This window comes from Scatophagus argus, chromosome 6, assembly GCF_020382885.2.
Source record: "Scatophagus argus isolate fScaArg1 chromosome 6, fScaArg1.pri, whole genome shotgun sequence".
In the NCBI taxonomy this organism is placed as follows: Eukaryota; Metazoa; Chordata; class Actinopteri; family Scatophagidae; genus Scatophagus; species Scatophagus argus.
In genome coordinates this window covers 678,580-700,670 of record NC_058498.1, presented here as the reverse complement: position 1 = coordinate 700,670, position 22,091 = coordinate 678,580, and the positions used below count along the sequence as shown (strand labels likewise).

The following is a 22,091-nucleotide window of genomic DNA, read 5'->3' as shown; positions in this document are numbered from 1 at the left end:
GGTTAGTCAGTGTTAAAAGGGCTGTTACTCATATCATGTAACCAATCAGAACGTGTTGTGGGCGGGGTTTGAGTGAGACCACATAGCGGTGACTACAGAGGAGGCTGCATCAGAGCCACAGTAACACTTTTAAATCGTTTTATCAGCAAAGAAACAGAAACAGATATTTGAAAAAATGCCACAGACTGGACCCAATAATCCATCAGTCTGTAGTCTGATAATTCACAGAAGGGGATGGTGTGTTTTCACAATACACAAAACATGCAAAGAACATGTTTGAACTGACTGTTTGATGCAGCCTCACCTCTAGGATCGAGCTTTTATTTAGGAAGGGAAATCTTTTTTGGTATCATCTCGTTATCAGATTATATAAAGTTACATTAAAAGTACAGGTCATAAATATTTTTCCCAGGATTCCCTGGTCACTCTGATGTTGTCTCTGGTCTGTTAGCACGTTAAGGAGAATCAGATGTCACTTCCTGTTTGATGCGAACTCTACTCTCCCTCCATCCTGTTGGGGAAATATTCTCGAGCAGCCCTGAAGCCAGTTTCCAAAACTCTGTTCTTCAGGGTTAAATCAAGTTCCCTCCAAACTTTTCCCCTAAATATTACAATTACACCGCCGGCTCGCCCACCGCCGAGGGGGACCCACACAAATCCTCAGTTGGCCGTCCAGATGTTTCAGCAACAAGCAACAACTGTCTGATCCTCTGGAGAGTCGGCCTCACATGTCACTCAGCTGTTCCTGAATCACGCACCAACAACAGCTGGGACGCTGCGTACGACAAGCTGTGCACGATTTCCTACGTTTGCCGTTAATCATGTGATTCACTTTGCTCCTCAACAATTTCCAAACTAGCTGACATTTTTTTACTGTTTTTCTTTGCTTTGATACCAAAGTTGGGTTCAGATCATTTCCATGAAAATCACGTCTGGTTTCGTTTCTGTGGTCACGCACCGAGCACATTCACAGGAGTTTGATACCAAAATGATGACGCAAGTCCGAGCTCACATTCAGTCAGCCAGGTTCACCGCTGATGCCGTTCGCTCCATCGCTGTTCAAAGTTCAACCAAAACTTTTCAAGGGCCTAAAAGCAACTCCATCCTCTGCTGAATACTGCAGGGCCAACCGAGTGCTGCGAGCGGACCTCGAGCTGACGCTGTCAACAACCACAGCCGTACAAAACAGGAGCGAAATCAGGACCAAACTGATCAAAGAATTCATAAGCACAATTGGTTTCAGTTGTTAACAGCCAGCACCAAAGTAAGGTTCAACACTGTGACCAGCACACGGGCCAGTGTTGGTCCTTTAATCTTCGGAAAAGGTTTCAACAAACTGAATCTTCTTGAAGACACAAAATGAATTTTCAAAGAACAGTGAGAGTCGGAGTCGGCTGTTAAAACCCTTTTCAAACATCAAGTTTCATGCATAATCTTTTTCTGCGGAAAACAGTTTTACGATCTGAGTAACAAACCAGTGAAGAGCTGAAGGCTTCCTGTCACAGCTGTTCACTAGTGATCACAGAAATAAATCAGGAGTGATTGGCACATTTTGTGTTTGATTCAGTCTCCTGCAGACGGCAGGTAGGAACTCAGTCTGACCTTTGACCCTGAACCTCCACATGAAGCTCGTGTGTTCGCCGGACTGCTGACGACCCGACGGGTCCAGCAGATGTTTTAAAGCGGCCTTGCAGAGTGTGAAGAAGGAAAGCATTAAAGGCTGTTTACTCTTTCCAATCCGTTTGTTTCATTTTCCTGTGGAAACGCCTCGATTTCCTCCTCCGTGTCCCAGTTATCAGTGCAACGTGAGGCAAGTGTGTTTGGGGAAACTCGTGTGTGTTGTGGAAGTGATGCAGAGAGAGGAACAGATGGGCTAAATTAATTAGCCCATGTATGTTTAAGTAGAAAGGTATTTATTTGCGTGAGTGGCCGAGGGGTGGAATTAAACAGAGGAGGAAAGAGAAAAAAGAGAGACAGGGGAGTTCTTCCTTTTTAGAGAATCTCAAGGAAAAGCGACGTTTTCACAAGCTCGCAGCGATCGGGTTGCAGCGCAGAGTGGTTTCAGGGAATTATAAATAAATCAGAGTCAAACGGGCGATCTGGACGGAGGAGGAGAGCTCTTTGTTTATGGCCGACTCTGGAGACCTGAAACGGACCCTCCGAATAAATAAATACCACTGCTACAGGAAGTTCAGCCGCTTCCCCTCAGGCCCAGTTTAGTTTTATTAGCTACAGTCCTGCAGAGATACCAAACAATAAGAGCTGCTCCCCCTTCCTCACCTCCTCCTCCTCCTCTTTAAGCATATGTGCTGCTCCCTGTGCCGCTCTCTGGCTTCAGCACCTCTAATAAAATGATCAAAACCAACAGGGACTTTTTAAAAAAGATCATGAAATTCTTTGATGGTTAAAATCTTGACTTTCTGAACCACATTCTGATTTTCTTTATGAAAGATGCAATAAAAGCAACTGATTCACCTGTCAGTTACCCGTCCTAACAGCATTATCGTCCTGTACCCCTCCTTTGCACAGACACGTCACTTTTGTGGTTTCTTGTTGTTACATCCATGTTGGCCGAGTGGCGACCGACCCCGCCAACCGCCGCTAAACACAAGCACTGAGCTGCTGCATGCACGCTTCAGGCTTTGTTAATAATTGAAGCGCCAGGCCTGAAGCGGGTTTGCAGAGCGGGGGGGAAACAGGTGTGTTCATGGTGAGGCGAGGGTGAGGGCCTGGAGAACAACAGCTTGCTCTCAGCAGGGGACCCCAGGAAGGAGCAGGTGAGGAGGTATCCATTGCACTGCTTTTCCAGCGTTTACCTGACACCAGTTCATAGAGGGGAGGTGAAGGAGGAGGAGGGCAGGGGCCATGGAGGCACCCACAGATACGCTCACACCTATCAGGAGTCACAGGAGACGAGCTGGTCCAAAAGTCTCACCACTTTCATTTGGCCCTGCCTTCAGGCGGAAATGAACCGATACAACTGTGACACATCAACATATCACTTCATAGCAGGTCAGGCAGAGACGAATCCTGAGCTGAGCTGCGAGGTGCGGCGTGGCGAGGGTTAACCCCGATGATGTCACCTGCTCAGATGAGCTAAGACTGACACAGAGCCAGAGGTCGCAGGTGTGTTTTGGACTGTGTCCCAGAACAGCCGTCGTCACCTGTCATTCATAGATCAACGCGCCTGGCAGGACGCACTCAGGTCACAGCTTATTTCGTGAAGGTGTGTGTGTGTGTGTGTTTTCTGTGTGCAGCAGAGATAATAATCACTCACATTCCTGTCTGACCAAACATCCACTGACTGTCAGCAGCTTCACTGACAGGATGTCACTCAGGACCTTTTCTACACACGCTATCTAACAACAAATTATCATAAAACTGGACGACTTAAACTCGCCAAACTTCGCGTACTGCCACGTGTGTTGATAACACTTGAAAACTTGGCCTTCGTCTGTTCAGCTTTAAAAGTAAAACTAAAATTTTGGTAATGTTACCAAACAAAGGTGGTGAATCATCACTAGTATTTTAAAGGGAAAATCTCAAACAGCTCTGAGTCACAACTCACACCTTTAGTCAGCTTAAAAAACATTTTTCTCAGTTTCTGGAAACTCTCAGACCAAAAAGTCAACTCTGTTATTGGCTTCTGAATGGTTTTAGCCATCTGACAATCAGCCAGTTCTTAGCACTGTGGCAACACAGAACAAGCAGGCAAAAATCAGGTTTAACTTGAACAAAGCTTTACCACAGGTGGTCCTGGAGGCTGACCTGCACAGTGGACCAAACGGTGGACAGAGTGAAGACATTGTTTGGATTTAACCCTGCTGACCTGCTGGGTTTGGTACCTGGACTGCACTGTGTTTGGGATCTCCAGCTGGGTATCTGCCCCTTCTGCTTTCACCTCACTCACCGGATTAATTAAATTCGCTGCTCACTGATCCTGTTTCATTGTCCTGCGGCCTCTTTAACAGACTTCTGTGCCCCTGCAATACATGCTGCGCTGTCACAACGCTGCTCTGTTAAAACCGAGCTCCTTGATGCCGCCTTCAGGTTCAGGCTCACATTTCTCACTTGATCTGTGTTTTAGTTTTAGGACGAACGCTTACCAGATGACCAACAAATACCGAAGATGCTAGGCCCCTCAGAGGTCCCAAAAGCCTGTCTACTTATTGGTTCGCAAATGTGTTGCTTGAATTTCCCTCGGGATCAATAAAGTATCTATCTATCTATCTGTCTATCTACCATTTCTCCTGCTGCCATGACGACTTCAGTCTAAGACTTCACTTTGTTCGAGTCGTCTACCGGTCGCAGGACGGCTGAGAGGTGCTGACGATGGAGGCTTGCTCAGATCGCTTCCCTAAACAGTTCAACACCTCAAACCACTTCTGCTGTCGGTCACACGGTGTCTCCAACTGCAAACAAGCTATTTGTGTAACTGCACATGAATGAAAACAAGATGTTCTCAGGCTGGAGAACCCGGAGACGGTTCACGTTGAGCAGCGTTGTTGTTCAGAGTGTGGGGGACGAGGCCTCTGCAGGGCCGCGCTGGGACACCTAATCTGCTTCATTAATGCTCCCAGTCGACCATCAGCGTCGAGCTCCCACAGTCCTCTCTGATTTCAGCCTCGCTCACCTGCAGCTGTACCTGCTCGGTCACTGAAGGCCCTTTAACAGACTCTGAAAGGAAGATTTCAACACTTCTCTCAGCTCTATTTCCTTCCTATGTAATTTGGAAGATATTTGGGACATGAAATGTTAAAACACACTTCTTAAATTTGAAGCTAAAAGGATTTCAGACCCACTCAGAGCACTATTTTTGTAGAACCTACAGAAGTAAAAAACCCTTTGCAGCCCAGTAAAAGTACTTATTGTATTTTTAATTTAAGTTTTTGATAAGATGTTTTTGGAAGGAATTTACTGATCTGTAATTTTTTCAAAACTCAAAATCAACTTGGAGATCCGTAGTTTTCACAGGACAAGACGTGGAAGTCAGCCAGTTTGGTATTTTTCCGTTTCAGTATAATCAAAGTGCAGCACGTGAGCAGCAAGAGCAAACATCATGCGATTTATCGATGTGAATGTTTCAGCCCAACAGACTCGCAAACTCACGGTCTGAGGCAGAAATCTAATATCCTCCAGTTGATCTCTTAATGGCTGCAGGTTCTGTGAGCTCCGGCAGAAACCGGAGCGGATTCTTTCACGTCCACAGAGTAAAGCCCTTCGATGTTCTGCCATTGAAACCAGAATCAGGTCTCGGTACGGCGAATCAGGAAGGGAGATGGAAACAATTAGGAACGCGCAGATGTACAGCTGATTAGCAGAGAGGATGGATCCAGTTTGGAAAAGCAGATCTGCAGCTTCACCTTCTGCAGCCCACACTGGAGCTGTGCTACGCTCTGTTTCTTCTGACTTTCGGACCGTGATGGAAGACGTTTTCAGACACAGCACGTTACAGTCTGAATACTCCACAGTCTGATGCATTCACACACAAACCAAGAGTCAAACATGAAGAAGAAGCTTGGTGCTCTCCTCAGGCGACACGTTCCTGATCAGAGAAGCTGCCAGGCCAAGCCTTCTAAAGTTTTTATGTCTGACTCATGTGGAAAAGTTGGAGTACTGATAAAAGAAAAAAGTGACACTAAAATATCTTAACAGAAATGTTTGATTTCCATTTTGTTTTTAAGATTGTTTGACCTTTGGCTGGAGCTCTTTCAATGACAAAGTCATTACTGTGCCTGTAGGGCATGAAGACGTCACGATAAAACAAAACAATATCACTCAGCTCTTGATATACATCTGATACACGACTAAACCTATCAGAATCTTAAAACCTTGATAAAGTAAACCTGATTTACGCCATTGCCACTGTGCTCGGCCTGGTCCAGTTTTAGTATCAGTATGTTAAAAGCATGTAACGACTCGTGCACCTCCCCCTCCCGCTGTGGCGGATTAAGCAAGAAGCCAGCTGTACTGATGGGGGGGGGGGGGGGGGTGAGGAGGGGGTGGACACGCTGCCATCGGCCCCTCCAAGGTGACCCCTGGCAAAAGCTGGCATCACATCTGTAGCTGAGCCCGGCCCATCCTGACTGCCATCAGGCAGCATCGGGCTCCTCTGTGCCCCCGCTGCCCTCCACGCTGCCCGGCTGGCAGGGGCGAGAGGGGGGCCTCCTGCTGCACGGCGAGGGAGGAGGGCGACGAACAAGGAGCAAGCAGGGTAACAACCTAAATGCCAGAAGAATGTTGATATTACAAGTTGTTTCTTTCTACATTATTACTGTGCATGAAAAGTGCAGAGACGGAAAGATTACAAATTCACACCTGCCAGACTCTCGTAGTTCCACAGCTGACCAGTTAACGAGCTTCACAAAGTGCTGATGTTCCTAAAGTCCACACTCTTTGACATGTTTGAAGGACAATACTGTGACGGGACTCAACCATCAGGCTCCTGCACTGACCCCCTGACCTCCACAACACTTCCTACACTGACACTGGAAGTTGGCACCAGATACAGCCAATACTAACATGATTCCTGTGGCCACTGGGCTGAAGCTAAGTGGACTGAGGCCAGGAGACGTTGTGGGTGTCTGGAGAGAGTGGAGGACAAAGAGGAAGAAGAGGCTGAGAACAGGATGAAGGGAGGCAGGATGATCCCTTAATCTGAAGGAGACTCCCTCCTCAGTTCACGTTGCTGTCGTCCCGAGGTGTTAGTCGTTACCTTTACACAAAGTATGCAGGTACTGTACATTGCTGTTTGTTTAAAGTCAGTGACCCCTTACAGCCCTCTCAAGGACCCCTGGAGGATGTTGAGCCTGACCGGATTAAAGGAGTGGAGAGGACATCCTCCTCCGTGAGGAGGTGTTTCCTGTGTGTGTACACACAGAGGAGGGGGGACGGAGAAGGCCCCGCCGATGCCCCCACCAGCTGTTCGTCCTCGGCTCCCCCAGGGTGGGGGTGATGCAGCGGGGGTTGGGGTCAGCAGCTCCTCCTGTCGGAGGCGTTGGCACAACACGACGACAAGCTCGATGGGGTCGACGGGCGCCCCGGACCGGACAGCCGTAAGTAATGGGGTCCAGCACGCACCGAGGCACGACTCTGAATCAACTTAATTAGATAAGGGAGGGGGAGTCGGGGCGAGTCGGGGGGAGTACACACTGATAAAGAGGTGATCACTCCACATTACTGCTAATGAATGAGCCCTTGGAGGTAGATGCTGACAAACACTCCTTCACATCCTGGTTTTTGGATGCTGTTAAATGGCTCTGTGATGTCCAAACATATGGTGCCACGGTGACTCTGTTTTCGCAGCTTACGCCTCTAAAAATAATCTCCTGCTCATTAATCTGCCTTCACGTGGACGTCAAATGTCTAACTGGAGTTTCTCCAATTAATAACTGCACAGATCATGTTCCTGGATTCACTTTCTGTTCCAGTGAGCTAAAGCTGAACATAAAAATTAAAGGGACAGTTCACATTTTTTCTTCTGACCTGCAGTGCTGTTTATCCGTCTGGATAGTTTTGGCATGAGCTGCAGAGGTCAGACGTATTTGTTGGTGCTTTAGCACCACAAGTGAAGCGTCAGTTCGATTATGCTCAGCAGAAGGCAGACGTCTCTCCGAAACTCTGCAACTCACACCAAAACTTATCTGCATGGATGGACAACACTACAGGGAAGAGGAAACAGAAGCCGTTTTGATTTTTGGGTGATCTGTCCCTTTAATTTCCTTTCATTTATAGCGGATGTTCCTGCTCTGCCCGGTGCTGAACTCATCATCAGTCAAAGCTGAATCGTTCTGGCGTCTGATGTGAAGATTTTCTGGTTTCGTTACTCCTGCATTGCCGCAAACTGAATATCTTTGGGTCGCCTGTAGGAGAAAATGATAGACAAGTCAATCGAAAACGAACCCTGTGTGACGCCATGTTGGTCCCATTACTGAGCTCTACTCTCCAGCCACACCTCCGACATCTGGCTGCTCCACATAATCCCTCCATCACCAATCACAAAGTAGCTCTCTTGATTTTATCTCCATTTGTCTAATTGTTTAATCACTCTGATTGCTGTTAAAGCATTACGAGGTTAAACATGCTCGCTGCGCCGTCAGGGTTCAGCTCATGTAGAAGGCCGACGGGGAACATTGTGATGTGATTAAAGGGACATTTCACAGCGTTCCACAGCTGCTGCGAGCTGGAGCTTTGATAGAAAATAATTAATGATAGAGTGTGAACAACCTGCGCTTGTGTATCTGAGTGTACATGTGTAGTGTTCACACGCACACACACACACACCTGTTACCCTGAGCCCACCCAGCTGTGTGTTTTCACAGCCTGAGGTCCACATTTATTTTCCTTTTCTGTGAAAGACAGGACTGAAGCCGTTTTCTGTCTGATGTCCGTGTTTCACTTATTCTCCTGCTGGCCAGAGGATCAACTCTTTGCTTCAGCGTCTTTCTGTACAGACACCCAAATTCACATGACAAAAACGTAGGCCCTCACATTTATTCCCGTTCCTAACGAACATCTTCATCACTGACTATTCTGCTGATTATTTTCCACACGTTTTGTTTCCTCCCCATAAAGAAGCTAAAACCTCTGATTGTCTATCTGTCTGCTGAAAGTCCTCGACAGCCGACGACGGCCCGTGTGACAGAACAGGTGATATTTACAGAGAAAAGAAATGGCAGAAATCCATTTCTGCCAATCGCGTAAACAGCAAACAGGCAGAGCAGCTTCCCTTTAACTGAAGACTGACACCTCCGCTGGCAGCCGAACACCGAATGGCTGGAGACCAAGAACTGCGTGGCATGTGCGCACACGTACACGCACACGCACACACACACACACACGCGCACGCACGCGCACGCGCACGCACACACACACACACACACACACACACACACACACACACCTCCCAAATACCAGATGGTGTTTCTGGATTCTGTTTCCATTTTTTCTGTTACAATCACTACCAAAAAAAAAAAAAAAAACCACACAAAAACCACAGACACACAAGTCAACTAGACACACACACACACCACAGTCTCTCACAAACGGCGTATGTTTAACAGAGACGTCATTAAAATGTGTTTTGTTTCACAGTCATTACATTTGCTCGTGATTTCAGTCCGTCTCACTGGACTTGGCCCTGAAAGGACAAACCTCCTGACCTCCAGCGATGAACTTCTAGTCAGATTTCTGTCACAGATGTCAAGAAGGAAGCTCAGTGTGCGTTTGTGGAGTCTGAACTCATTTTTTAACACTTGACCAACTGTTTCCAACACAGTTAACCAAAGTTTATTAAATAAGTTTATTAAACAAAGCTTGTTGGACAAGCTTGAGCTCTCCGCGCCCGCCTTACTTGGCGTCTCGTCTATCGGCATGTGTATGCTGAGCTCGGGGATCTCAGGGCTTCTAGAGACTTGGATTACACTGGGCGAGATGTATGGAGCCTTTTTATGTTTCTTACATTTTAAAACAAGTCCACAGCTTCGTCAGATGTTAAGCCAAATGCTGTGATGTTATGTTGCTGTGACGCTCCAGAAGAGTTTTGTGGAAACTCCACATGACTTTCCATCAGCGTGTTGCTGAGGAGATCACTACGGGATTTTTGAGTGAATTGTTCCTTTAGTGATTTAAAGCGGTGTCGTACACTGAACCAATTCATATGCATCAGTAAACTACTCACTGACGTATCTTGGAACATTTCACTGCAGACCCTTTTCTTAACTTTAGCTCAAGTGTTGCTGTTACCTGAACCACAGCCCAGAGTCTGGACTCAAACTGTGGTTTCTGGTGTCAGACGATGACTCCTCCTCCTCCTCCATACATGTTAAGTTCCACTCATTCAAATAAAGGTTGTCTGATCAAAATGCAGGCAGAGATTCTGTTTCCTTATGGACGTATTGGCTGTTGTTCATAAACTTAATTTCTAGGAGACATTAAACATCTAACATTTGAATCCTCTGCTGCTCTGCTGCTTCCACCTCACAAAGGGGACAAATACTTGATGAATACGTGATGTGGGACATTTCCAAATCACAAACTGGAGCAGAAGGAGTAGGCGAGCCACTGAGGCAGGATGTCGAGCATCACGGTTGCGTTTCAAGTCAATAAAAACCCTCAGAGAGCAGAAACCAGCAGCGTCCGAGGATGTCTGATACCACCTGGCAAAGAGCCTGATCGCAGAGCAGAAACAAACACAATGCTCACTCTGTTGAACAGCCAGGGGGGCTCCACACACCTGCCTCAACCATCAGCCCGCTCACACCTCAGTTTTCTCTTCCTGTTCAGACCCAAGCCAGAGTGAATGACACACACTGAGTCCCGCCATCACCATCAACACACACTCACTACAGCATCAAATGTGAATTCATCCGCCGCTGAAAATAGTCCCCCCAGCAAGTCTGATAAAAACTGCAGCAAGCAGCTGAGAGACAGGAAGTCAGTCAGAAAAACAGAATATCACCTTATCCTCCAACAGTGTGAGAGTGGGAGAGGATTCATCATCATCATCATCATCATCAGCATCATCATCACTGTCCTATTGTTTCTCCTCCCAGCAGGACATCCACCACACACAAAACAACCGACCGGCCTGAAGATGCAGCAGCTGTCTTGGCTACCAGCCATGTTTCTCCAGGGAGGAACAGACATGGAGCAGGAGGCAGAGGAGGAAGAGGAGGACAAAGAGAGGAGGAAGAGTAGGAGGACAAGAAGCATAAAAAGCAGGAAGATGTCTCAGTTCACTACAGGAGCTTTCAGTCTGTGACGACTGGACGAGTTTTGTGTCGCCTGTCTGTCAAAGCTGACTGAACTCGTAGCTTCACTTTCCAGCTTTGGCCTCATCGCTCGTGTCTCTAAGCTGTTCGTGTTTTGTTAGGGTGGGTTCAACTTGGTGCTGCGGGATTTACATTCTCCATTTGAAACAAACCAAATCATTTTAGAATGAACACATTTAAACTTGACTACTTTTAGATAAATGACAGTAAAAACACTATGATTAAACACTATTACCGGTATTGGATGGGGGTGTGGGGTTCTCATCTTAAATCTTCAATCATTAACTCCAGTTTGACATCTCCCATCATCCCCTGCTTACTGTGCTAACACCATTCAACGTCTGTTGGAATTTCTTCTGATTTTTTTATTCCTTACTGGAGCTGTCAAACTGAGAGTTAGCATGTTTGGACAGCAACACGCGTGCTTCCTGCTCCTGTACGCATCATTAGAAAGTAAAACAGAAGTGTTGTTTAATTTGAGGCTTTTTACGTCCACATTAGGTATCAGAACTGAACCAGGCCTCCATTATGTAAATAAGACACAGTGCTGCCCCTCCTTAACCGCCTGGGCTGACTCCAGACCAGTTTGTCTGTTTTCTCACACAAAGCTCCTCCAGCTCTTCCTCCATCTCTGCTGTTGAGCAGCCGGAGAGCGAAGCTGCTGCCAACAAAGCCAGCAGGAAGACAAACTGCTCCACTGCTTACGGACGAGTACTCGAGTATTTTAATGTGAGTACATAAATGTGGAAACAACTTAAAAAGCAGATTCCTGATACTGCAACAGCCGTGCACGTGTTCATTCAGCTGTGCTGCAGAGTCTGCCGTGCTGCTCTGCCATGTTTCTGTAGTCCTACGAGGGACTTTCACATCTTTAGAGGCCACCATAGGGGAGGGTGAGAGGAGGGGGATTAAACTGGTTGCAATCTTTAATCTCCCCACTAGGTGTCACTGAGCCCTACACACTGGACCTTTACAGTGAGGCTGTAAAGTTCTTATGAGCACACACAACTCCAGGAAGTTAGTCTAGCGGAAAAGACGCATTTCAGTTACATCAGACCGTCCACATACTTTAGCCCCCATCTGAACCAGCTGACGTCAGTGTGATGTCACATCGCCGTTTACAGAAACAGAGGGATGCCAATGCCCTGAAACAATGTCAGAAAGGGGTGCGGGTGATTTTAAGCTACTTAGTCTTCCAACTTTATTTATCAACATGACCAAAAAAAAAAACATCAACTTCATAAAGAAGAGACATGCAAAGAGTCCTCAAGCACAGTGAAAAATCACAAAACTAAGATGGTGAGCGTGAAGCATAAAAAGGCAGAATGTCCCTTTAAGGCTGGTGCTCAGCTTCCCTGCAGTCGCCTCGGGCTCTGCTTTTCCTTCTTTAGTCCAGCAGCACAGCAGCGGATATTACAGCCCGCAGCCTCGTTTCATTTATTGGACCAAAGAAGAAGAAGGAGACTGCTCTGTTTGCTGTTAGAGAATCACAGCACCTGAACACGACTTAGAAACCGAAGAGGACATCGACCCCGAAACCTCTGAAACGCCAAACTTCCCTGTGTGTTTATGAAGGATCTTCAAACATTTTACACTGTTGTACTCCAGAAAAATCTCCAAGCACCAAAGATTTAACGCAGAAAGTAAAAGCCGAGTCTCAGAACGGGACAGGAAGTATTAGAGAGGAGGACGGCAAAGGTAAAAGGTGAGCAGAGGAGTGAGTCACGTCGGCTGGCCGGTGACAGCCGGAGACACACCGGGAGCTCGAGGACTCGATGTGTCCTCACACTTTCCACACCACAGGATGACCACAGGAGGACGAGAGACTGCCAGGACGAATGGACAGCAAGAGAAAGAGAGGGAGGGAGAGAGGTGGGCGAGCGAGCACGCCACGTTCAGGAAGTTCAAGCAGACAATTCTAATCCCCCAATTTCCTCCTCTCTAATCATCTCTACTCTGCTCATGGCCGTCTCCAAATTGGAAACATCTTCTGCACAATATGACACTCCCTCTGCAACACACACACACACACACACACACACACACACACACACAAAAACCCTCCTGTCGTCTCAGTGTGGACTCTGTGGTGCTGAAAAGGTAAAACTAGTGTGAAAACGTGAGTCATTTCCATCAGAACGAACAGACTAACAGCAAAGGTCACGTCATTTCTTAAAGGAGCAGGCCCACTTTTTCTCATGTTGTCAGAGGAGGATATCAGTTTGGTCTGTACGTCAGCCCAGCTTAGCACAAAGGCCTGACACGTCTGTCTGATTCACGCCGAGCGGCGCCGTGCTTTCAGCAGCAGCGCCTGGCCGTGGCGAGGTCGGCACAGAAGCACCGCAGCTCAGACTGAAACTCAAAATGTTCAAGCTGAGCTGAAGGACATTTGGTTCACAGGTTTGGTCCTGGTACTCTGCAGCCAAATCAAAAAGTTTGTTCTGAATTTCCAATCTTTAATTGTATTTAAAACATGTCTTTTAAATAACGTTTTTAAAAAGTTCTGATTGCTGATGTATGTTGATCTTTTTTCATTTAATTGGCTGATATGATGAAACATTTACACTTCCTTTCATGTTTTTGTGTGTCTTCAAGTTTAAGCACCAACCGACACCAACAGCCTCCATCGTGAATTATAAGAAAAGTCCGATCATGTCAGGCGACAATGAAGGCACCACAAGGCTAAAAGCCTTGCATCAGTGTGTGTTTCAGTGTTTCAGTCCTCGTTTCAGCTGACAAAACGATACGGTTTCTGTCCGAGTGCAGTTCTACCAACAAATTAACAAAGTTTTCATCACAATTTCCCAGAGCCCAAAGTGACTTCTTCAAATTTCTTTTGTCCAAAAGAGTCTTCATTCAGTGAAAGAAAAGCAGCAAATTTACACCTTTTGTTCCCTGTCATACTTTCAGGTCATCTTCACCCTCTGATGTCCACTTTCTGAGTGTCCTCGGCTGATTTCTGCTCTGAGATCATTACTGCTGGTTTTAAAACCGGGTGCTGTTGGGCCCAGGGAACAGCCCGAGCCCCCTCTGACAGTCCGCCTAATGAAGTGGACCTCACACAGACCACAAACACCGAGCCGAGCCGCCGTCAGTCCGCTACGATCCACTGACTCACAGAGCTGAGAGCCTCTCACACCACACAGATCATTACTGCTTCACCTCAGGTCAAAGGTCAGCAGCCAATCAAACTGAAGCTTTCAGCCTCATCTTTAGCTTTTCAAAGCCATCGCCTACACATCGACAGCAATCAATCAGACTTCAGCTGATCCACCAGCTCGGCTTCACCTTCTTCCTTTGTCAGCCTTTTCATCACGCGCACACAAGAGGCAGACTGGACAAAATTCGAGGCATCAGAATCAGAATCAGAATTCCTTTATTGATCCCCGAGGGGAAATTCTTTAAGCCTGCATAACAACAACACATGTGGTTAACCTGAGGAAACTATAATGTCACGCTTTCCTGTCAGGTGAAACACAGCAAACAACACGTGTGGACACCCGCCATCCATCTGAAGGCAGCCTGAGACACCTGAGGCCGTCCTCCTCTGAGACAGCGCCTGACGTCCTCCACGGGTTAACGTCCAGCAGACAGAGTGAGGCTTTTTATTTCTGATCCGCTAAAGCTCACCAGCGACTCGTTACCGTTCTGCCGTGTGTCTTTATTCTCTTCATCAGTGCTAATATTTTCCAACAAAAAGGGAAGAAAAATGTGCTGCAGCCACTGAGGGATTTAAAACATTTAGACTCAACAGGAAGTATGTGACTTTACAGTCTTTAGGGTTTGCGAGCATCACAAGTAAATTTCAAACATTATCAAAATTAAATTATCCAAAATAACATGAAGCTGAGATGATAAACACTTTTGCCATTGGATAAAAATTTGACTTTAATGGATTAAATTATTTTAACGTACAAAGACAGCCTGTTGGACACGCAGAGCAAGAGGAAGGGAGAGTGTGTGTGTGTGTGTGTGTGTGTGTGTGTGTGTGTGTGTGTGTGTGTGTGTGTGTTGTGGAGGGGGGGTCTGCTCACTGACAAATGGATTACGGGGCCCTCACTTAGCGCTGCAGAAATCCCGTTAACGCCTGCGGTGCGCGAATGGCGCGCCGCAGGACGCCTCAGACGCCTCACATCGGCTCGTTTTCTTCTTCTTCTTCACCAGCAGCTTTAATCTGCTCACATTAAGAGTCTTCACATTTGAGAATAAACTGGAATTACAGCCGTGTTGTCATCCGTTTGGACGGAGGAGATTATAATCCGTTTCTGACGCGTTTAAAAGTTTAATTATTACAGAGGAATAAACTGAACACAGAATTTGGTCAAACTCCTGCTGAGAGACGCGCTTCCATTTCCTCCGTTTGCTGTTCGGGTCTGCGGGGCTCTTGAACGTCACATTAAATGTTAATATTAATCAGATGATTACAGCGGAGTGTGTTTCTTGCAGCTGAAGACAAGTCATCGGTGTGTGTGTGTGTGTGTGTGTGTGTGTGTACAGGATCTGCTCACGTTCACACAAAATACTTCAACAGGACGACAGTAAAATCCAAATTAAAATGTGGATCAGGTGAGTGGAATCAAACTTACTGTTGAATACATTTCAGGAACCGTTTTTGGCTTTTCAAAATAACAGCGCGGAGAAAATTAAGTCAGTGTGAACGCTGAACATCCCAAAATAATTAAACAACTTATAATTTTATTTACACATTTTTAATTATATTTTTTTATTAACTCTATATTTTTTTGTTATTTTTATGACACAAAGGATTGCCTTTGATGCAATATTAATATACTGACTGCGGAGAACAAATTAAATGAGCAAGCAGCAGATTTTTATCCCGGTTTGTGTCATTAGAACATACTTAAACATCAACGAGATTAAAAAGTAAAATGCATTCTGACACTAAATGAAAAAAGCTGAAATGACACGACAGAAATCATCACAGCTGCTTTTTCTTTTTTAAGCAGTTAATCCTCTTTGTGCTTTCAGCCACTTTAACCTTTTCTGCTGCTGACTCGATGTTGGAGCTCAAGCAGATTAACGTCCAACCAATTAGCTGCCACGGTGAGGAGCAGCGCGGGCTGATCAATACAAAACCTGATGTTATCTCATTGATAAAATGCTGGATTTCCCAAAGGACAGAAGGTTTATTACTTTATTAGTGTGAGGATTTTATCCTACAGATCTCTGCTGCTTCTCGCAGTCCACAGACAGAAATATAGTTTAAAAAATAAAAAAAATAAAGTCTATAAATTACTTGAAAAGAAAAAAAGATATAAAAAAAAAAACTAGGATTTTTACTTACTGAATCGGACTATTTTCAAGAATTTTTGGTGCGGCATTACGACATTTTATTTGTGTTTCATTGAGAAATTTAAGAAATAATTTTGACAGTATAAATACAACCTAAACAATAAAATGCAGTTAGATCAGAGACAAATTCAAAATATAAAATTATCATTTAAGACCTTTTCTTGAATTTAAGATTTAAAGAGAAGCTGAAGACTCATCCACGATGTGTTAAACTCTGCAGGCAGACGATCATCGCCGTGCAGCGTCGTTAATGTCCCGTTTGACACTCGGACTCTTTGTCCACGCTGACACCTTCACTTATTTAAGGCTCAGATTCACAAAAACAAAAAGACAACCGTGACGCTGCCATTTACTCGACTCAACAACACAACAAAAGAAAAATCAAAGTTTTCTGCCTCAATCTGCACGTAATAAAGAGCTCAGAAAATGAAGATTGTTCTCATCAGACATTAAACACAAAATGTGTTTGATAAAAAACAAAGCAAATCACCAAACAACCTGATCATTTTCAAAAATAAAATCCTCCTCAGCCGCCACAATCAGACACACACCAGGGAACAAAGCTCCACCAACACACACGTACACACACACACACACACACTCTCGACCACGGCGGACTGAAAAACCCATGGACATCCACAGGCTGCCCGCTGCCATCCTGCTGCTGGTGGGCTGGACAGTGAAAGTGTGTGTGTGTGTGTGTGTGTGTGTGTGGGGTTGAAGGGGGGTTGGTTTTGGTTTGACCAAGAGGAATTCACAAAGTTCACGGTCCTGTTACGGAGAGAATAAAGCTGCCTTTGTCTGTTTGGCAACACAACTCTTTTTATTCAGGCTGGAGGAGAGAGCAAACCTGCGGCACCAAAACCCCACGTCCGCCCACCAAAACTCACCACGCCGAGCCGACGGTGGTCACACACCGTTAAACGTGACGCTGGCAGTAATAATGAGATGTCCTCTAATGAACTCTGAGCTCTTTCATCTCTCAGCTCATTTGGATGAGCTGGCCACAATAGACTATTGTGAAGCACCAGAACCCCCTCGTGGTCCCCTCAGCCCCCGTCCGTCTGCCAGCTTCTCACTGCTCGGACTTCAACCCCCCTCCAGTCTCACAGTCACAGTGACGGGGGTGTCAAAGGTCGGCTGGCCTCGCTGACCACAACAAGCTGCTAAACGTGGCCCCGGCGCAGCAGCCGGAGCCCCGGCGTGTCCCGGGACGCCGCCGCTGAGATGGGTGTGAGTGAGCGTCCCCTGGTGCGAAGTAATTGCCCGAGCGGCGGTGATGTGTCAGAGCTCAGGAGCCGAGCGCCGAGTTCAGCTATTTGTCAGAGAGCGAACAGAAACAAAGCGGGACTTTCTGTGTCTTCTCGCAGAAGTTTCCTCTTAATTAGACAGAACGACAGCGAGCCGAGGACGACAACAGCACGAGGAAGGAACCTGCGCTGGCACCGTCCGCTAACGGGACGCCGCGGAGACGGGAGAGGGGGGAGAAGAGACAACAAACAGTCCGAGCGGGTCACAAATCCTGGAGCTTTTGGAAATTGAACACAAAGCTGCTGTATGGTGTCTGAAAGCTCAACCACAAGGAGAAGAGAGAGGAAGGGAAAGAGGAGGAGGGAATGCTCTTCGTTTGGTTGAAGAAAAAGGGAGGAAGAAGGAAAGAAAAAAGAAAATGTTGTGCCAACTTACCATCCACCAGGTCCTGGCTGAGATGTCGTAGCAGAGCTGCCATTTGATGGAGCCTTCCGAGGTTTTCCCTGCCATTACGCTGTCAGCAAGCTTCATCTGATGCGAGTGCGCTCACCGGAGATAAGACACCTAATTGAGAAAACATTTGCACTGGCATGTTGGGCAACATGTAGCCCGCTCCATACCATATGGAATCATGGGTAAAAAAAAAAAAAAAAAAAAAAAAAAAAAAAAGCTCCTTGACAATGAACCAATCTCATGCAGACCCCGTGGCAAGGTGAGCGGCAGTCATCTGCTCAGAGAGAAAAAAACACACACCCCCTCACACACACACACACACACACACACACACACACACACAGCCGAGCAGAATGATGAGCCCTTTTTCCGCTTCGCAGTGCACCTCGGATTGCTTGTCCCCTTTTTTCCCTCCTTCTGGGGTATAATTACGGCTTGTTCTTCATTGTAATCATCACGTCCACGAGAAGATGAAGAAGCGGCAGCGCGGGAGAAGCTGAAGTGACTCCAGACAACTTTTTTATGGTCACTTTAACAGGACAGAGGCAGGTAGAGAGGGAGGGAGGCGATCAGGCAGCCGGACACATGGAACTCCTTACAGACTATCATGCTATGTTTTGTTTTGGGTTTCCATCCTTCCTCCCCTGACTCACCCCCGTACTCACCCCTCCATCCCTCCTTCAGCAGTAAACTCATGTGTTTTGGCATAAATACCTCCAGACTGAGAGATCGTGCTGAAGCGAGGACGCCACTCCGTGAACAGAGGACACCGTCCACCTGAAAAACATCAGTAAGTTTCATTTCACTGTGAAAGTCCTTCTGTACAAGTCAGAGTGTTGTGGAAGTACTGCATACGACATTTTAAAGTATCAAAAACAAAAGCTCACGGTATTATTGGACTACGATTACATGTTGCATTTTCATCTTGTAGCCGGAGTAGTCCAAATGCTTCATCAGCTTTCATTAAAAGCTTTTATTCATGTTAATAATTTACTAAAGCTTCTTGGGTCAGTTTGAAGTGATTAATATGGACTGTCCAAAGTGCTACAAAAACCATCCATTTAAATTAAAAGAAATGCTCTAAATCTGTTGAATTAATTTCATTAGTGCCAGAAGCTTTTATTTCGGTCATTACTGTTTTCTAAACGTTGTTTGTACTGATCTCGAGTCTAAATGGGACTGATAATTTGAAATATTGGTCCAGCTGTTCTGTGACCTTTTCCAGATGGTCAAATGGAGCATTAAAGCAGGCTTCCTGATACTCACATTTCCCCCTGAAATGCAGGGAAGTACATAAAGTACTTCAGACTTGAGTGGATGCGATTAGTTACTCAGTTTAAAATAGAATTAATTTTTTTTTGTGTGTGTGAAATTAAAATTTTAGGGCTTTTCATCAGTCCTTTTTACACCCATCCATTTTTACAAACGGATCTCAAGTCAGTGTGCATATTCAGAAAATGTGTATAAAATAAACCTGCTCAAGTGTTTAGAAAAATCCCATAAAATGTAAATTTGGTGAAATATTTCATTTTTTAATTTACCTATATGTGTGTGCTCATAAAAATTATCTATCTATATAATATGTGTGTGTGTGTGTGTGTGTGTGTCAGGACTGTGATGGTATACTGTAGTAAAGAATATTTATGTTTTCCTCCAAATTTAACAGCCTTTAAGGTGATGATTTAAGAAGTAGACATCAGGGTGAAAGAGGCTGAACTATATGTATACAAGTACTACAAAGTGGAAAACTAGTTTACCCTTGCTCCACCGTACAGCATATTTCTTTTATCTCAGACATATGTGGGGTCAACGAGCTAAAAAGATTGTGTCCTCCTGCGTCTCTTCCTGTAAAATGTTTAATACACATTTGAAGGTGAAGATTAATTCTCATGGCTCATTCACTGCCAGGCGTATTTGGAAACGCAGTTCTGTTCTGAAGATGAATGTTTAACCACTGAGGGTTGGAAAGGCTTTGACGAGAAAACCCCCCAAAGAGAACCTTTTAAAACCAATACTGCGGTTTGAGGTGTTCACAGTTTGTGTTTTCCTTTACAGGACCGATAAAAGCAACGCAGCGCCCGTCAGCGGCGTCCCGTTATGTCACACATCAGCAAACGTGCTTTAACCTGGAAGATAATTTCACTGTGTGTGCTGAGGCTGGGGGTGAGGGAGTAACAAAGGGCTAAGAGGGAGGCGTGGGGGGTCTCTGAAGCTCAGGTTCCTAATCAGAGGGGGAATACCTGAACCACAGCAGAGCCACCATCAAACAGTTCTCCCATTGTGGCGGCCAAACGCAGGAATGCGATTCAGCCGGAGATATGGAAGGACGTTCAGGTTGTCGGGGGTGGGGGGGTGGGGGTGAGTCAGGTACACCAGGCCAGGAGGTGAGACGGGGGGGGGGGGGGGCTGGGGGATGTCTACACGTGATGAACCCTGCTGCATCACTTGAGTCAGTGTTTTCCAGTGAACGGCGATGATCCAGAACCACGTAAAGGTGCTTCAGAGTTCATCTCTGAAACAAGAACAAAAAGTTCCTGATACTATCTTGATTTCCTCAATGAGTTTCATCGTGCCAACATGTTTCAAAGAGTTTCATTGCCTCAGAAGATAAAATCTTTTGAGGAAATCAAGTCGTGTTTTTATATGTCATATTATATCTGATATTAACCTAACTTTAAGCCTGTTTGCTACCAATGTTTCAGAGTGCATCCAATTTGATTACTGCTGACCAAGAAGCTTAAATAGTGTCTCAGTTTCTGCCGATTTAGCTTAGTCTTTAGTCCGTATTTATTTATTTATATGTATATTGTGCGTATTTATGTTCCTTCATCATTGAAAGTGCTTCTTTCATCAGTCAGTTTGTGTGATTTGTTCCGGCAGTGTGTCAGAAATGGGTTTTAGTGAGTTGGACGAACTGGTCTGAAATCCAGTAGGAAAACAGAAATGGGGTGATTTAAGTGAAATCAATATTAGGATGATCACTGATCTTTATTAACTATTAATGACTTTCACCAGCTTAATACGTTACAGCGAGTGTTTTTTAATCTGACAGATGTTAAAAAGTTATTCAGAACAATGAGATTAATCTCATTTCAGCTCTCAGCAGACATTTCGACATAGCAGGAAGCTCACAGGTGTTGGGACACTGAACAGCACACCTGTGTTCCTCACGTCTCTAAACGTTTGCAGGTAACGTGAACTTAACTGCTCCAGCTGCTAAAATAAGCAGTTAGCTAACCTGAAGTGTTGGTGTTAGTTCCTCTTACAGATAAACAGGTGTGAAAATGAAAATGTCACCTTAACTGAACTACTCTGTTGAATACTGACAAATGTTTTCAAGCTGAATGTGACACCTGTAGTCACTAACATAAGCATTAGTTAATCTGAACTGAGGCGTTTTACTGCTAACAGAACGCATTAGCTAACTTAAACGTAACTGAAGAAATAAGTCGTTTGCTAACCTGAGTTGTATTGTTTACCTGAACAGTTTTAACTCACCTTGTATCAACCCGACGTGTTAACTACAGTGAAAGCCACAGGCTAACTGCAGGAGCACATGCTAACTGGATCACCGTCTCTTTCGTCGACCCACCGTTTGGACGAGCGGATGTTCATACTGCAGCACGTAAAGCCCGACCTTAAGGCCTCATCCAGACCAAATCCAGACCTCGTCCAGAACAGTTCTAAGTCACTAAACTGACCCGCCTGCGAAAGCAAGCGTCCCTGTTTTAAACCAGCCTTTAGCTAACCTGAATTCAACTGCTTCAGCCGCTAAAACAAACCATGAAAACAGCCAACAAAGCAGACTGTTGGAGCTACTAAAACATTAAAGGACATATTAGCAAATTAACTAATAAAATAAAGAATAGGCTGCCGGCACCGAGTTAGCCCCTGAACTGGACAAACGGAGACACTGAACTAATACTAATGATAAATAAATAAATAAATAAATACACTTACACAGAGAACTTTATCCCACCGGAGTGTTTGTAATGAAGTCCATTAGCTTCGTAAAGCGTCCACCAGCCGCTGGAGGAGCACAAACAGCCACATCTTACTGAACCCGCAAGTTCATTTTAACCGGAGCCAAACTCAGAGCCAAACTCAGAGCCAAACTCAGAGCCAAACTCAGAGCCAAACTCAGAGCCAAACTCAGAGCCTAACTCAGAGCCAAACCCCGCACGGAGCCTCTGGAGCCCGGCATCGGAATCGGAATCAGAGCAGGTGCTTTCAGGTGCTTTCAGGTGATTTCAGGTGTCGGGGACACATCGGTCTACGTATAAGCAACACTTTTTATCTCAG

General features: G+C 45.6%; 1 protein-coding gene across 5 annotated transcripts in view; it reads right to left on the bottom strand.

Moving 5' to 3' along the window:
* The window catches only part of nfia (nuclear factor I/A), a 127,385-nt gene extending 105,504 nt beyond the window's left edge, over positions 1 to 21,881 (bottom strand). For 3 of the 5 annotated variants that reach the window (XM_046390615.1, XM_046390619.1, XM_046390622.1), the window contains exons 1-3: positions 21,750 to 21,881; positions 18,504 to 18,566; positions 17,772 to 17,900 (exon numbers count right to left, since the gene is read on the bottom strand). In XM_046390615.1, coding sequence (XP_046246571.1) covers positions 17,772 to 17,867 — 96 coding nt within the window. In that variant the 5' untranslated portion in view covers positions 17,868 to 17,900; positions 18,504 to 18,566; positions 21,750 to 21,881. Of the gene's footprint in view, positions 1 to 17,771; positions 18,472 to 18,503; positions 18,567 to 21,287; positions 21,686 to 21,749 lie in introns of those variants that run through there. The other 2 variants (XM_046390617.1, XM_046390616.1) reach the window with 2 other exon arrangements.
* Between the last annotated feature and the right edge of the window lie 210 nt (positions 21,882 to 22,091).